At 49.7% G+C, this 12,194-nt stretch overlaps 1 protein-coding gene across 1 annotated transcript; it reads right to left on the bottom strand.

Moving 5' to 3' along the window:
- Positions 1-5,948: 5,948 nt before the first annotated feature.
- On the bottom strand, positions 5,949-10,638 carry dynlt3 (dynein light chain Tctex-type 3). Its single transcript, XM_084443037.1, has 5 exons — positions 10,559-10,638; positions 10,094-10,135; positions 9,649-9,772; positions 7,455-7,532; positions 5,949-7,103 (listed from the first exon to the last, which is right to left on the bottom strand). The coding sequence occupies exons 1-5, from the start codon at positions 10,580-10,582 to the stop codon at positions 7,027-7,029; spliced, it is 345 nt and encodes a 114-aa protein (XP_084299163.1). The 5' UTR covers positions 10,583-10,638; the 3' UTR covers positions 5,949-7,026.
- Between the last annotated feature and the right edge of the window lie 1,556 nt (positions 10,639-12,194).

Below are 12,194 nucleotides of genomic sequence, written 5' to 3'. Positions count from 1 at the left end.
AGCCCTTAGCCCCTATATACACCAGGTCTGACCTGGACTAGCCCTTAGCCCCTATATACACCAGGACTGACCTGGACTAGCCCTTAGCCCCTATATACACCAGGTCTGACCTGGACTAGCCCTTAGCCCCTATATACACCAGGACTGACCTGGACTAGCCCCTAGCCCCTATATACACCAGGACTGACCTGGACTAGCCCTTAGCCCCTATATACACCAGGTCTGACCTGGACTAGCCCTTAGCCCCTATATACACCAGGACTGACCTGGACTAGCCCTTAGCCCCTATATACACCAGGACTGACCTGGACTAGCCCTTAGCCCCTGTATACACCAGGACTGACCTGGACTAGCCCCTAGCCCCTATATACACCAGGACTGACCTGGACTAGCCCTTAGCCCCTATATACACCAGGTCTGACCTGGACTAGCCCCTAGCCCCTATACACACCAGGACTGACCTGGACTAGCCCTTAGCCCCTATACACACCAGGACTGACCAGGACTAGCCCCTAGCCCCTATACACACCAGGACTGACCAGGACTAGCCCCTAGCCCCTATACACACCAGGTCTGACCTGGACTAGCCCTTAGCCCCTATACACACCAGGACTGACCTGGACTAGCCCTTAGCCCCTATACACACCAGGTCTGACCTGGACTAGCCCTTAGCCCCTATATACACCAGGACTGACCAGGACTAGCCCCTAGCCCCTATACACACCAGGGCTGACCTGGACTAGCCCCTAGCCCCTATATACACCAGGACTGACCTGGACTAGCCCTTAGGCCCTATATACACCAGGTCTGACCTGGACTAGCCCTTAGCCCCTGTATACACCAGGACTGACCTGGACTAGCCCCTAGCCCCTATATACACCAGGTCTGACCTGGACTAGCCCTTAGCCCCTGTATACACCAGGACTGACCTGGACTAGCCCCTAGCCCCTATATACACCAGGACTGACCTGGACTAGCCCTTAGCCCCTATACACACCAGGTCTGACCTGGACTAGCCCTTAGCCCCTGTATACACCAGGACTGACCTGGACTAGCCCTTAGCCCCTGTATACACCAGGACTGACCTGGACTAGCCCTTAGCCCCTGTATACACCAGGACTGACCTGGACTAGCCCTTAGCCCCTGTATACACCAGGACTGACCTGGACTAGCCCTTAGCCCCTGTATACACCAGGACTGACCTGGACTAGCCCTTAGCCCCTGTATACACCAGGACTGACCTGGACTAGCCCTTAGCCCCTGTATACACCAGGACTGACCTGGACTAGCCCCTAGCCCCTATATACACCAGGTCTGACCTGGACTAGCCCCTAGCCCCTATACACACCAGGACTGACCTGGACTAGCCCTTAGCCCCTGTATACACCAGGACTGACCTGGACTAGCCCCTAGCCCCTATATACACCAGGTCTGACCTGGACTAGCCCCTAGCCCCTATACACACCAGGACTGACCTGGACTAGCCCTTAGCCCCTATATACACCAGGTCTGACCAGGTCTGACCAGGACTAGCCCCTAGCCCCTATATACACCAGGACTGACCTGGACTAGCCCTTAGCCCCTATACACACCAGGTCTGACCTGGACTAGCCCTTAGCCCCTATATACACCAGGACTGACCTGGACTAGCCCTTAGCCCCTATATACACCAGGACTGACCTGGACTAGCCCTTAGCCCCTATACACACCAGGTCTGACCTGGACTAGCCCTTAGCCCCTATATACACCAGGACTGACCTGGACTAGCCCTTAGCCCCTATATACACCAGGACTGACCTGGACTAGCCCTTAGCCCCTATACACACCAGGTCTGACCTGGACTAGCCCTTAGCCCCTATATACACCAGGACTGACCTGGACTAGCCCTTAGCCCCTATATACACCAGGACTGACCTGGACTAGCCCTTAGCCCCTGTATACACCAGGACTGACCTGGACTAGCCCTTAGCCCCTGTATACACCAGGTCTGCGTAGGTCAGTTAGGCATGACTGCAAGGCAAAGCTGCGTCCAGGTGAAAAGGGCTTAGGGGTCTCTCTGGGCAGGGGTTTAGGGGGGTCTCTCTCTGGGCAGGGGTTTAGGGGGTCTCTCTCTGGGCAGGGGTTTAGGGGGGTCTCTCTCTGGGCGGGGGTTTAGGGGGTCTCTCTCTGGGCAGGGGTTTAGGGGGGTCTCTCTCTGGGCAGGGGTTTAGGAGTCTCTCTCTGGGCAGGGGTTTAGGGGTCTCTCTCTCTGGGCAGGGGTTTAGGGGGGTCTCTCTCTGGGCAGGGGTTTAGGGGGGTCTCTCTCTCTGGGCAGGGGTTTAGGGGGGTCTCTCTCTGGGCAGGGGTTTAGGGGGGTCTCTCTCTGGGCAGGGGTTTAGGGGGGGTCTCTCTCTCTGGGCAGGGGTTTAGGGGGGTCTCTCTCTGGGCAGGGGTTTAGGGGGTCTCTCTCTGGGCAGGGGTTTAGGGGGGTCTCTCTCTGGGCAGGGGTTTAGGGGGGTCTCTCTCTGGGCAGGGGTTTAGGGGGGTCTCTCTCTGGGCAGGGGTTTAGGGGTCTCTCTCTGGGCAGGGGTTTAGGGGGGTCTCTCTCTGGGCAGGGGTTTAGGGGGGTCTCTCTCTGGGCAGGGGTTTAGGGGGGTCTCTCTCTGGGCAGGGGTTTAGGGGGGTCTCTCTCTGGGCAGGGGTTTAGGGGGGTCTCTCTCTGGGCAGGGGTTTAGGGGGGTCTCTCTCTCTGGGCAGGGGTTTAGGGGGGTCTCTCTCTGGGCAGGGGTTTAGGGGGTCTCTCTCTCTGGGCAGGGGTTTAGGGGGGTCTCTCTCTCTGGGCAGGGGTTTAGGGGGTCTCTCTCTCTGGGCAGGGGTTTAGGGGGGTCTCTCTCTCTGGGCAGGGGTTTAGGGGGGTCTCTCTCTCTGGGCAGGGGTTTAGGGGGGTCTCTCTCTGGGCAGGGGTTTAGGGGGGGTCTCTCTCTGGGCAGGGGTCTAGGGGGGTCTCTCTCTGGGCAGGGGTTTAGGGGGGTCTCTCTCTGGGCAGGGGTTTAGGGGGTCTCTCTCTGGGCAGGGGTTTAGGGGGGTCTCTCTCTGGGCAGGGGTTTAGGGGGGGTCTCTCTCTGGGCAGGGGTCTAGGGGGGTCTCTCTCTGGGCAGGGGTTTAGGGGGGTCTCTCTCTCTGGGCAGGGGTTTAGGGGGTCTCTCTCTGGGCAGGGGTTTAGGGGGGTCTCTCTCTCTGGGCAGGGGTTTAGGGGGGTCTCTCTCTCTGGGCAGCGGTTTAGGGGGTCTCTCTCTGGGCAGGGGTTTAGGGGGGTCTCTCTCTCTGGGCAGGGGTTTAGGGGGTCTCTCTCTGGGCAGGGGTTTAGGGGGGTCTCTCTCTCTGGGCAGGGGTTTAGGGGGGTCTCTCTCTGGGCAGGGGTTTAGGGGGGTCTCTCTCTCTGGGCAGGGGTTTAGGGGGGTCTCTCTCTGGGCAGGGGTTTAGGGGGGTCTCTCTCTCTGGGCAGGGGTTTAGGGGGGTCTCTCTCTGGGCAGGGGTTTAGGGGGTCTCTCTCTGGGCAGGGGTTTAGGGGGGTCTCTCTCTGGGCAGGGGTTTAGGGGGGTCTCTCTCTGGGCAGGGGTTTAGGGGGGTCTCTCTCTGGGCAGGGGTTTAGGGGGGTCTCTCTCTCTGGGCAGGGGTTTAGGGGGGTCTCTCTCTGGGCAGCGGTTTAGGGGGTCTCTCTCTGGGCAGGGGTTTAGTTTGTAGAGCAGCTGTTCTCGGCCCTCATCCTCTCCACCACGTCATGCGCTGCGTTGCTGCCCACAGAGCCATGGGGTAAACGGAGTGAGTGTGTTAAATGTTTTCACATCGGCATGGAAGTGTGGGGGTGAGGGGGTTAGCTGCATGTCCTGAGCTCACGTCTACACACACAATCTCATCGTAAGGCTTGTTTAATTACTGTAAATATCTGTGGGAATCTCATGGTAGAGCTTGTTGGATTACTGTAAATATCGAGGTAATGGGAGAGTATTTTGTACAGTTTTTTGGGGGGTAATCCTCTTGTTTAACGGCTGCGACCAACTGCTTTTATACTTCCCAAAAAGAGCTTTATCGACACGCGCTTCTTCTGTGGTGCGTGTGTGTATGTGTGTGTGTGCGTGTGTCTGTATGTGTGTGTGTGTTGGTATCTGTGTGTGTGCGTGTGTGTGTCTGTATGTGTGTGTGTGTGTGTGTGTGTGTGTGTTTGCAGTCGTGATGACCGAAGGAGTGGGTCTCTTCTCTAAACACTATGGTACTGTATGTCAATAGACTAATCCAGCCTTCATCCTAACACATTGCTCTATGAAAATGCATGACGACCGCCACAGACCACCAGCTGTCTGCTCACGCTACCTCTCTGCATGTTTACAAAGCGTTTCTGTGGCTTTTGATTCAACTTGTGAGAGTAAGAGCAGCTTTTGTTGTTGTTGTTGTTGTTGTGAAATGCCTTGATTGGATGTATTTGGCGTCCTTATTTGGGTTTTTGCCAATTGGTGCTGCGTTATGTCTCTTTGCATCTGTCTGCCTGTCCTCCACCCCAATGCTGGTGTAGTCTGCTTTCTATGGGAACTCACAGAACACAGTTGCACAGTATCGTATTGAAAAGTGATTGGTGGATGGAACAGTGGAGTTACTTGGTTAGAATGAATGTGTCTACATTAGTTTGCACCAGCTCATATTTCGCAATGCGGTTGCACACAGGTTCACAACCTAAAGTATCATGTTGAACAATCCTTTGAAGACAAATCGGGGGAAAAAAAATAAATAATGCACAGTATTGTGAATCAAAAAGTGAGAAAGCAATATTGATTAAAAGTGATATTTTAAAGATTGAATCCTTAAGAAAATGTAAAGTAAATGCATATTTAAATGTGATTTAATGTGAGTTGTTGAATTTTGAGCACGTCATCAGACCTACAGTTTTACAGTGCGCTGCCCTCTGCTGGCAGAATAGAGAATCGTTCCTGCTCTCTAACCTGAGAATCTGTGTTGGAATCAGATTGGATTCCCAGGTAAATAGACCTCATACATAACAGAGCTGGACAGGGAGGAGCCATCCTGAACCAGTCAGGGTCAGATAGAGCTGGACAGGGAGGAGCCATCCTGAACCAGTCAGGGTCAGATAGAGCTGGACAGGGAGGAGCCATCCTGAACCAGTCAGGGTCACATAGAGCTGGACAGGCAGGAGCCATCCTGAACCAGTCAGGGGTCAGATAGAGCTGGACAGGGAGGAGCCATCCTGAGTCTCCTCCAGGTTACACACTCCCGTCAGTCCTGCTCCACCCCACAGAACTCACCTCCACAGTCTGGATCCTGCAAACGCTGGTTCGTTGATGAACCAGAGGTCATCGCTGAGTTTAGATGATGATGCAGAACGTCTGAATGACCGATAATGGCCTATCAACCCCCGAGTCCAGAGTCCTCTGCATATAGACTGGGAAGCTCTGGATATGCTTTGTCATCCATTTCAACATTTGCCTTAATTTAAAATGAATAAACTCTACACAGCAAACCTTGTCTGGCGTGTGTGTCTAGCCTGTTAGATCTTCTCGTTGGAGTGCGTGGAGGTCTGGACACAGGCTGAGATCTGCTGACCAACACCTCTTTTTACCTACTGCTGTTAATTTAACCAGGACTGAGAACCTGTTGTTTTGTCACAACTGCCTGGAGGAGTTGCAGGGGTTAGAGGGTCACACTCACACGCTCTCTCTCACACACACACACACTCACACACACTCACTCACATTCTCACACACACACACACACACAGCACAATGTTACTGCAGAAGTGCCTTGAGGGGACCAGTGAAACCAGCTAGTGTAGATCACATGCCCCACAACACTACAGATGAGATCATTGCAAAGCCTGGATACTGATAGAAGATGAGAGAACGCTAATGAACAAACACAGACCACACAGCTCCATCCACGGATAACGTTTTTTATTTCCATCTGAGCTCCAGGTTCCACATACCACCATGGGTGCATCCAAGGGTCGCGAAGTCCCAAACAAGAGCATCATCTTGGGCATGGGCTACTGCAACAGGCCCCTGGTGGAGCCGGGGCCTGGAGCACCTTACCAGCGCGTGATAAACAGGTCTACAGGGTTATAGTCATAACAAAGCCATGGAGTCTGATACAAGAGGGAACGAGAGGCAAGCTAAATGAAGCAGCAAAAACATGAAGACCGCTTTTGGCCAAGGGTTTCTCTTATAAATAAATGAGTTTGCTGTTGAGTTACATATTAAACGTGTTCTTCATAAATACTAAGCGCTACCTCAGCAAACAGAGAAACTCCTTGCATCTGCACCCAGACATGGTCTCGAGTTTCAAAATATCCTCTGTACTTAGCTACAGCATTCACAGATACGATAGGAGTACAGCTTCAGGTTTTTAATGTGTTACTGGGATATAATTACTAATTTCATGTACAGTAATTATTACTCTGTCTAATCTATCTTCAATCTATCTTCTATCTATCTATCTTCTATCTATCTATCTTCTGTCTGTCTGTCTGTCTATCCGTCTGTCTATCCGTCTGTCTGTCTGTCTGTCTGTCTGTCTGTCTGTCTGTCTATCTATCTATCTATCTATCTATCGATCTATCGATCGTGCCCATTTTCTTGGTCCCAAAACATCATCTCTGTCTCTCTAGAATGTTTACTTCCACTCGCTCACGCTCACACACACACACACACACACACACACACACACACACACACACACACACACACACACACACACACACACACACACACACACACACACACACACACACACACACACACACACACAGAGCGAATCTCTGTATACCATTCACACATACAACTCAAACATGGAGGTCCCATATGGATCCCATATTCCTCCCTGTGGGTGGGGGGAGCTTGTTGTCATAGCTGGCTCTGGATCTTCAAGGCTGGGTGCTGGTCTTGCGTTCCTGTGTGTGTGTTTGTGTGTTTGTGTGTGTGTGTGTGTGTCTCGGTGCGGGAGAACGGCGGTCCAGGGGAGGGCGGGGCGTGCGGCCCAGGTCTACAACGTCACGGCGACGGCGAACACGCTCACCACGCAGTACATGGTGCGGTTCTCCCACCGGACCGTGCAGCTTCCTGTACAACAGGAAACACATATTAGCCAATCAGAGCACAGACACCACAGATCAAAACACCACAACCAGAGTCTAGAACTATCTCTTCTAAAATGCTGCAAATTACATTGCCTTTGAAATGTGAAAGTACTTGTTATAGACCCTTTTCAATTGAACTTTTGGTCTATAGGGTAACGACTTTTTGATCCAAGTAAACTGCACTCTAAACTGTGGTATTATTGTTTTGAATAAGAACAAACATGAAATGGTCAATACTATAACATATAATATCAAGGTGGCCTTTTTGTATCAAGACCAAAACTAGAGGAGGTTTTGGGTTCTAGTGAGCTTGGCTAGCGAGGCAGGTTCTCACCGTCGGTAGCCGTGTCCCAGTAGCAGGAGTTGGCTGTGTGAAGACCGGCTCCGCTCTTCTGCATGATGGCACAGTTCACTGTCAAAGAGAACCGGTTACATCAGCCTATACACAAAACACTGTCAAACACCAGAGAACCGGTTACATCAGCCTATACACAGAACACTGTCAAACACCAGAGAACCGGTTACATCAGCCTATACACAGAACACTGTCAAACACCAGAGAACCGGTTACATCAGCCTATACACAGAACACTGTCAAACACCAGAGAACCGGTTACATCAGCCTATACACAGAACACTGTCAAACACCAGAGAACCGCTGTTACATCAGCCTATACACAGAACACTGTCAAACACCAGAGAACCGGTTACATCAGCCTATACACAGAACACTGTCAAACACCAGAGAACCGGTTACATCAGCCTATACACAGAACACTGTCAAAGAGAACCGCTGTTACATCAGCCTATACACAGAACACTGTCAAACACCAGAGAACCGGTTACACCAGCCTATACACAGAACACTGTCAAACACCAGAGAACCGGTTACATCAGCCTATACACAGAACACTGTCAAACACCAGAGAACCGCTGTTACATCATCAACTAGGGCCATCAACTGAGCTCAGAAATGATATTTGACTTTCTCTCAAATATTTTCCGAAAATCAAATATATTTGATTATTGGTATTAGATAATTTTGCATTGAAAATGACGCAATGTGACCTCTTCTAACCACAAGAGGGCGCTCTCCACCAATTGTCATGAACAAGCAGCAATGGAACTTTTCTGTCCGTCTGACTGGATTCAAGTATTCAACTAGCTTTAATACCCAGTCAACATGGGTGACATTTAGTGCAAACAGGGTCCTTTAATCAGGCCTGTATCCTGGCCAGCTGAGAACAGAACCAGAGGAACAGCCTGGAGTGCTCTGGTCCACCTGATCAGATTCAGAACCAGAGGAACAGCCTGTAGTGCTCTGGTCCACTTGATCAGTGTGTTGGGGAGGTGAAATGCCGTCTACCGTGACATACCGTAAACTGTACCGTGTAACTAGATACCGTACCGTACCATAATGCCTCCCCAGCAGGTCTGCATCAGTCCACTACAGACCACCTCCCCAGCAGGTCTGCATCAGTCCACTACAGACCACCTCCCCAGCAGGTCTGCATCAGTCCACTACAGACCACCTCCCCAGCAGGTCTGCATCAGTCCACTACAGACCACCTCCCCGGCAGGTCTGCATCAGTCCACTACAGACCACCTCCCCAGCAGGTCTGCATCAGTCCACTACAGACCACCTCCCCGGTAGGTCTGCATCAGTCCACTACAGACCACCTCCCCAGCAGGTCTGCATCAGTCCACTACAGACCACCTCCCCGGCAGGTCTGCATCAGTCCACTACAGACCACCTCCCCAGCAGGTCTGCATCAGTCCACTACAGACCACCTCCCCAGCAGGTCTGCATCAGTCCACTACAGACCACCTCCCCAGCAGGTCTGCATCAGTCCACTACAGACCACCTCCCCAGCAGGTCTGCATCAGTCCACTACAGACCACCTCCCCAGCAGGTCTGCATCAGCTCACACTCATGTTGTTAAAAAGCCGGACTGCGCCAGACTGATGCGGACTGAAGCGGATCACTTGTTTGCCCATGTGAGGCTCTTAACATCAGCTGCCTCTCCCCTCCAGGTCATCATGATGCTCATTATAATCTTAAAGTCAAAACCCATCTGGATCAGCAAAGCAAACCCTGATTCAGTGTTTATTTCTGAGTCAAACGGCACAGCTGGCCTTGCCTCCTGAGACCACCCTGACCTCGCCAGCTCACATCCTGTTTCCAGGGCGGGGTTTAGGTGTGACGACAGCGAGAAGCAGGCGTTTGTTGAAAACAACAGTGTCGATCCCTAAAGAGGTCTGTGTAGATAATGCAATACTACTACTACTACTACTACTAATAATAATAATAATAATAATAATAATAATGCAGTTATATCTGAACTTGAGAGTATTTCTTCATTAAAACTGGCTTGAACCCGACTGGCTTCAGTAAGAATTTGATTTCCCCGTGATAGACAGTTCCTCCAATCACCTGGCTGTATTTTCTGTGCCAGATGATGGTTTTATCCCAGATGGTTCTGTGAAGCAAACCATCTGGAGCGTCAGCCTGGTTGTAGCTGGCCTACCTATGAACTTGTAGGGCCTTCCCTGTTTGACCAGCTGGGTCAGGGAGTGCTCCACGATGCTGGCCGTCCACTGGTTCACCTTGTTCTGGTTGTAGTCCACTCCTCCGATGATGCCCTCAATACACTGACACACACAAACAACAAGGGGGACGTCCTGACAAGCTGGCCAGAAAACAAAGGGCACAGTCTCCCACCACAGTGTCAGTCTGTCTCTGTCTGTGTCTCTGTCTGTGTCTCTGTCTGTGTCTCTGTCTGTGTCTCTGTCTGTGTCTCTGTCTGTGTCTCTGTTTGTGTTTCTGTTTGTGTCTCTGTCTGTGTCTGTCTCTCTCTCTCTCTCACACACACACACACACACACACACACACACACACACACACACACACACACACACACACACACACACACACACACACACACACACACACACACACGAAAGGTTCCTTACCTCCTTAACAGAGACACTGGCCTCGTCTGCATTGAAGGACACCTTTGATGGGCAAACAACAGAAATAAGTGTGTTAAACCGTGTCGTAGTTCTGTGTTTTGTGTGTGGATTCTAACGCACTGATTTCGACCACACCCATTGAGATCCCTGGCAAGCTAGCTTGCTAAACGCCCTTCCCCGTGGATCTAGCTAGCTGTATAGTGAGCTATAGAAAACGTCAACGTTTATTAACTGCATTAACACTAACACGATGTCTCAGTCATAAGTGTACGCAAATAGCTAGCGGGAAATGTGACTGGGCTATCAGCTAGCTAGGCTAGTCGTTAGCTTGTAGACGGGAGGCAAACGGAGGCTCAACAATTTGACTGCTAATCTACCATCGCTAGCTACGATACATGTGCATTTGGTTTGCTAAGTTACACCAATAAATAAAGATATGGAGTGTTATGTGTTTTATATGAGTACCTCGTCTCCGGAAAACTCCTCCATCGTTGCTAAAAACAAATTCCAGCTGTTTGCGTTCAACTCACTGGGATGGAGGGACGCAGGCGACGCAGCAAGAAGACATCCCCAGAAACACCCAGATCCTGTACTGCCCCCTACTGGTGCGGCGGCGGTATATATCCAAACACCCAGGTCCTGTACTGCCCCCCACTGGTGCGGCGGCGGTATATATCCTACTGCTTTGTAAGAAGTAGCGCTGTGGCCCATAGCACATGAGAATACTCTCTTTTACTATTGTGTTGCCTATTTCGTAAATGTATGTAGGCTACTAGGGTTGTCAAATAAATACTTGAACTTCGACTAGTCGTGACTAGGCTATAGGCTATTCCTCTTGTTTTTTTCAGTTGGCTAGGATACAGTCCTGATAAAAAACTTAATGTCAACCATGTTGACTGGGTATTAAAGTTAGTTGAATACTTGAATCCTGTGAACACAGATGGACATGAAAGTTCCGATAGTGCTTGTTCATGACAATAGGCGGAGAGCGCCCTCTTGTGGTTAGAAGTGGTTCCATTGTATGCATCATTTTCTATGCAAAATTGTATAATAGTAATAATCGAGTACATATAGGGCTGGGTTAAAATTTTCAAATGATTCAGAATCAATTCATGAATCCCAAAATCGATCTTTTATTTAATTAATTAATTAATTAATGAAGGAATGAATAGTTCATTAATTAATTCAATGATTCATTCATTCATTCATTTTTGGAAATCAGTATCGATACCCAGCACTGTATTGATGTGTTGCATAACTTGGCAGTCATGTAATTAAGATTACAGCTAAAAATTAAATTAATTAATTAAATTAAAAGTCTTGAAAATCGACAGAAAGTTTGTACTGTCGATCTCTTCGGATTTTCTCTTATTCGATAAAAGGCTTTTGTGATACATGCTTTATCCGATTTAAAGCTCTAGATGGAAACGCACGTTCACAGGCTTTATTGGCATTCATATTTTTAGCAATCCTCACATAATTCGATTGACAAGTGGATGGAAACATGGCTACTAACCGAATCGATATTGAATCGAATCGAATTGAATCGTGATAATCGATTCTGAACCTTGTGAATCGGAATCGAATCGACTCTTGAAATTCTAATCGATACCCAGCCCTAAGTCGCCTACCTATATTCGATTTTCGGAAAATATTAAGAGAGAAAGTTGAATATCAGAATCAGAATTCGTTTATTACCATTGTACTTTAGATAGGCCTTCATATGATTTTTTCGACATTGTGGTGCGTACAACAGTACAACAATGGACAAGTGCAAGGACAGGACACGACAGTGCATGACAGGACTCGTAAAGTTCAGTGATACAAACATGGTGCAAAAAGTAGCACTGCAATTGGACTACAAAGAGTCAGTGCAGTAGTCAGTTTAATATACTATCAGAATATACTTTCTTAGCTCAGTTGACAGCCCTAGTATACTCAAGTAGCCTTATAGGCTACAGCCAATTACATGGTAATAACGACACGCGCTCACACACACGCGCGCGCACTCTCTCTCTCTCTCTCTCTCTCTCTCTCTCTCTCTCTCCGTGTGCCTATAGCCTATATAGGCTTTATTTATTTATTTTTGTATCGTGTTTAC

The sequence above is a fragment of the Borostomias antarcticus genome, assembly GCF_949987555.1.
Source record: "Borostomias antarcticus genome assembly, chromosome: 9".
Lineage (NCBI taxonomy): Eukaryota > Metazoa > Chordata > Actinopteri > Stomiiformes > Stomiidae > Borostomias > Borostomias antarcticus.
This window is presented reverse-complemented; position numbering and strand designations above follow the sequence as displayed.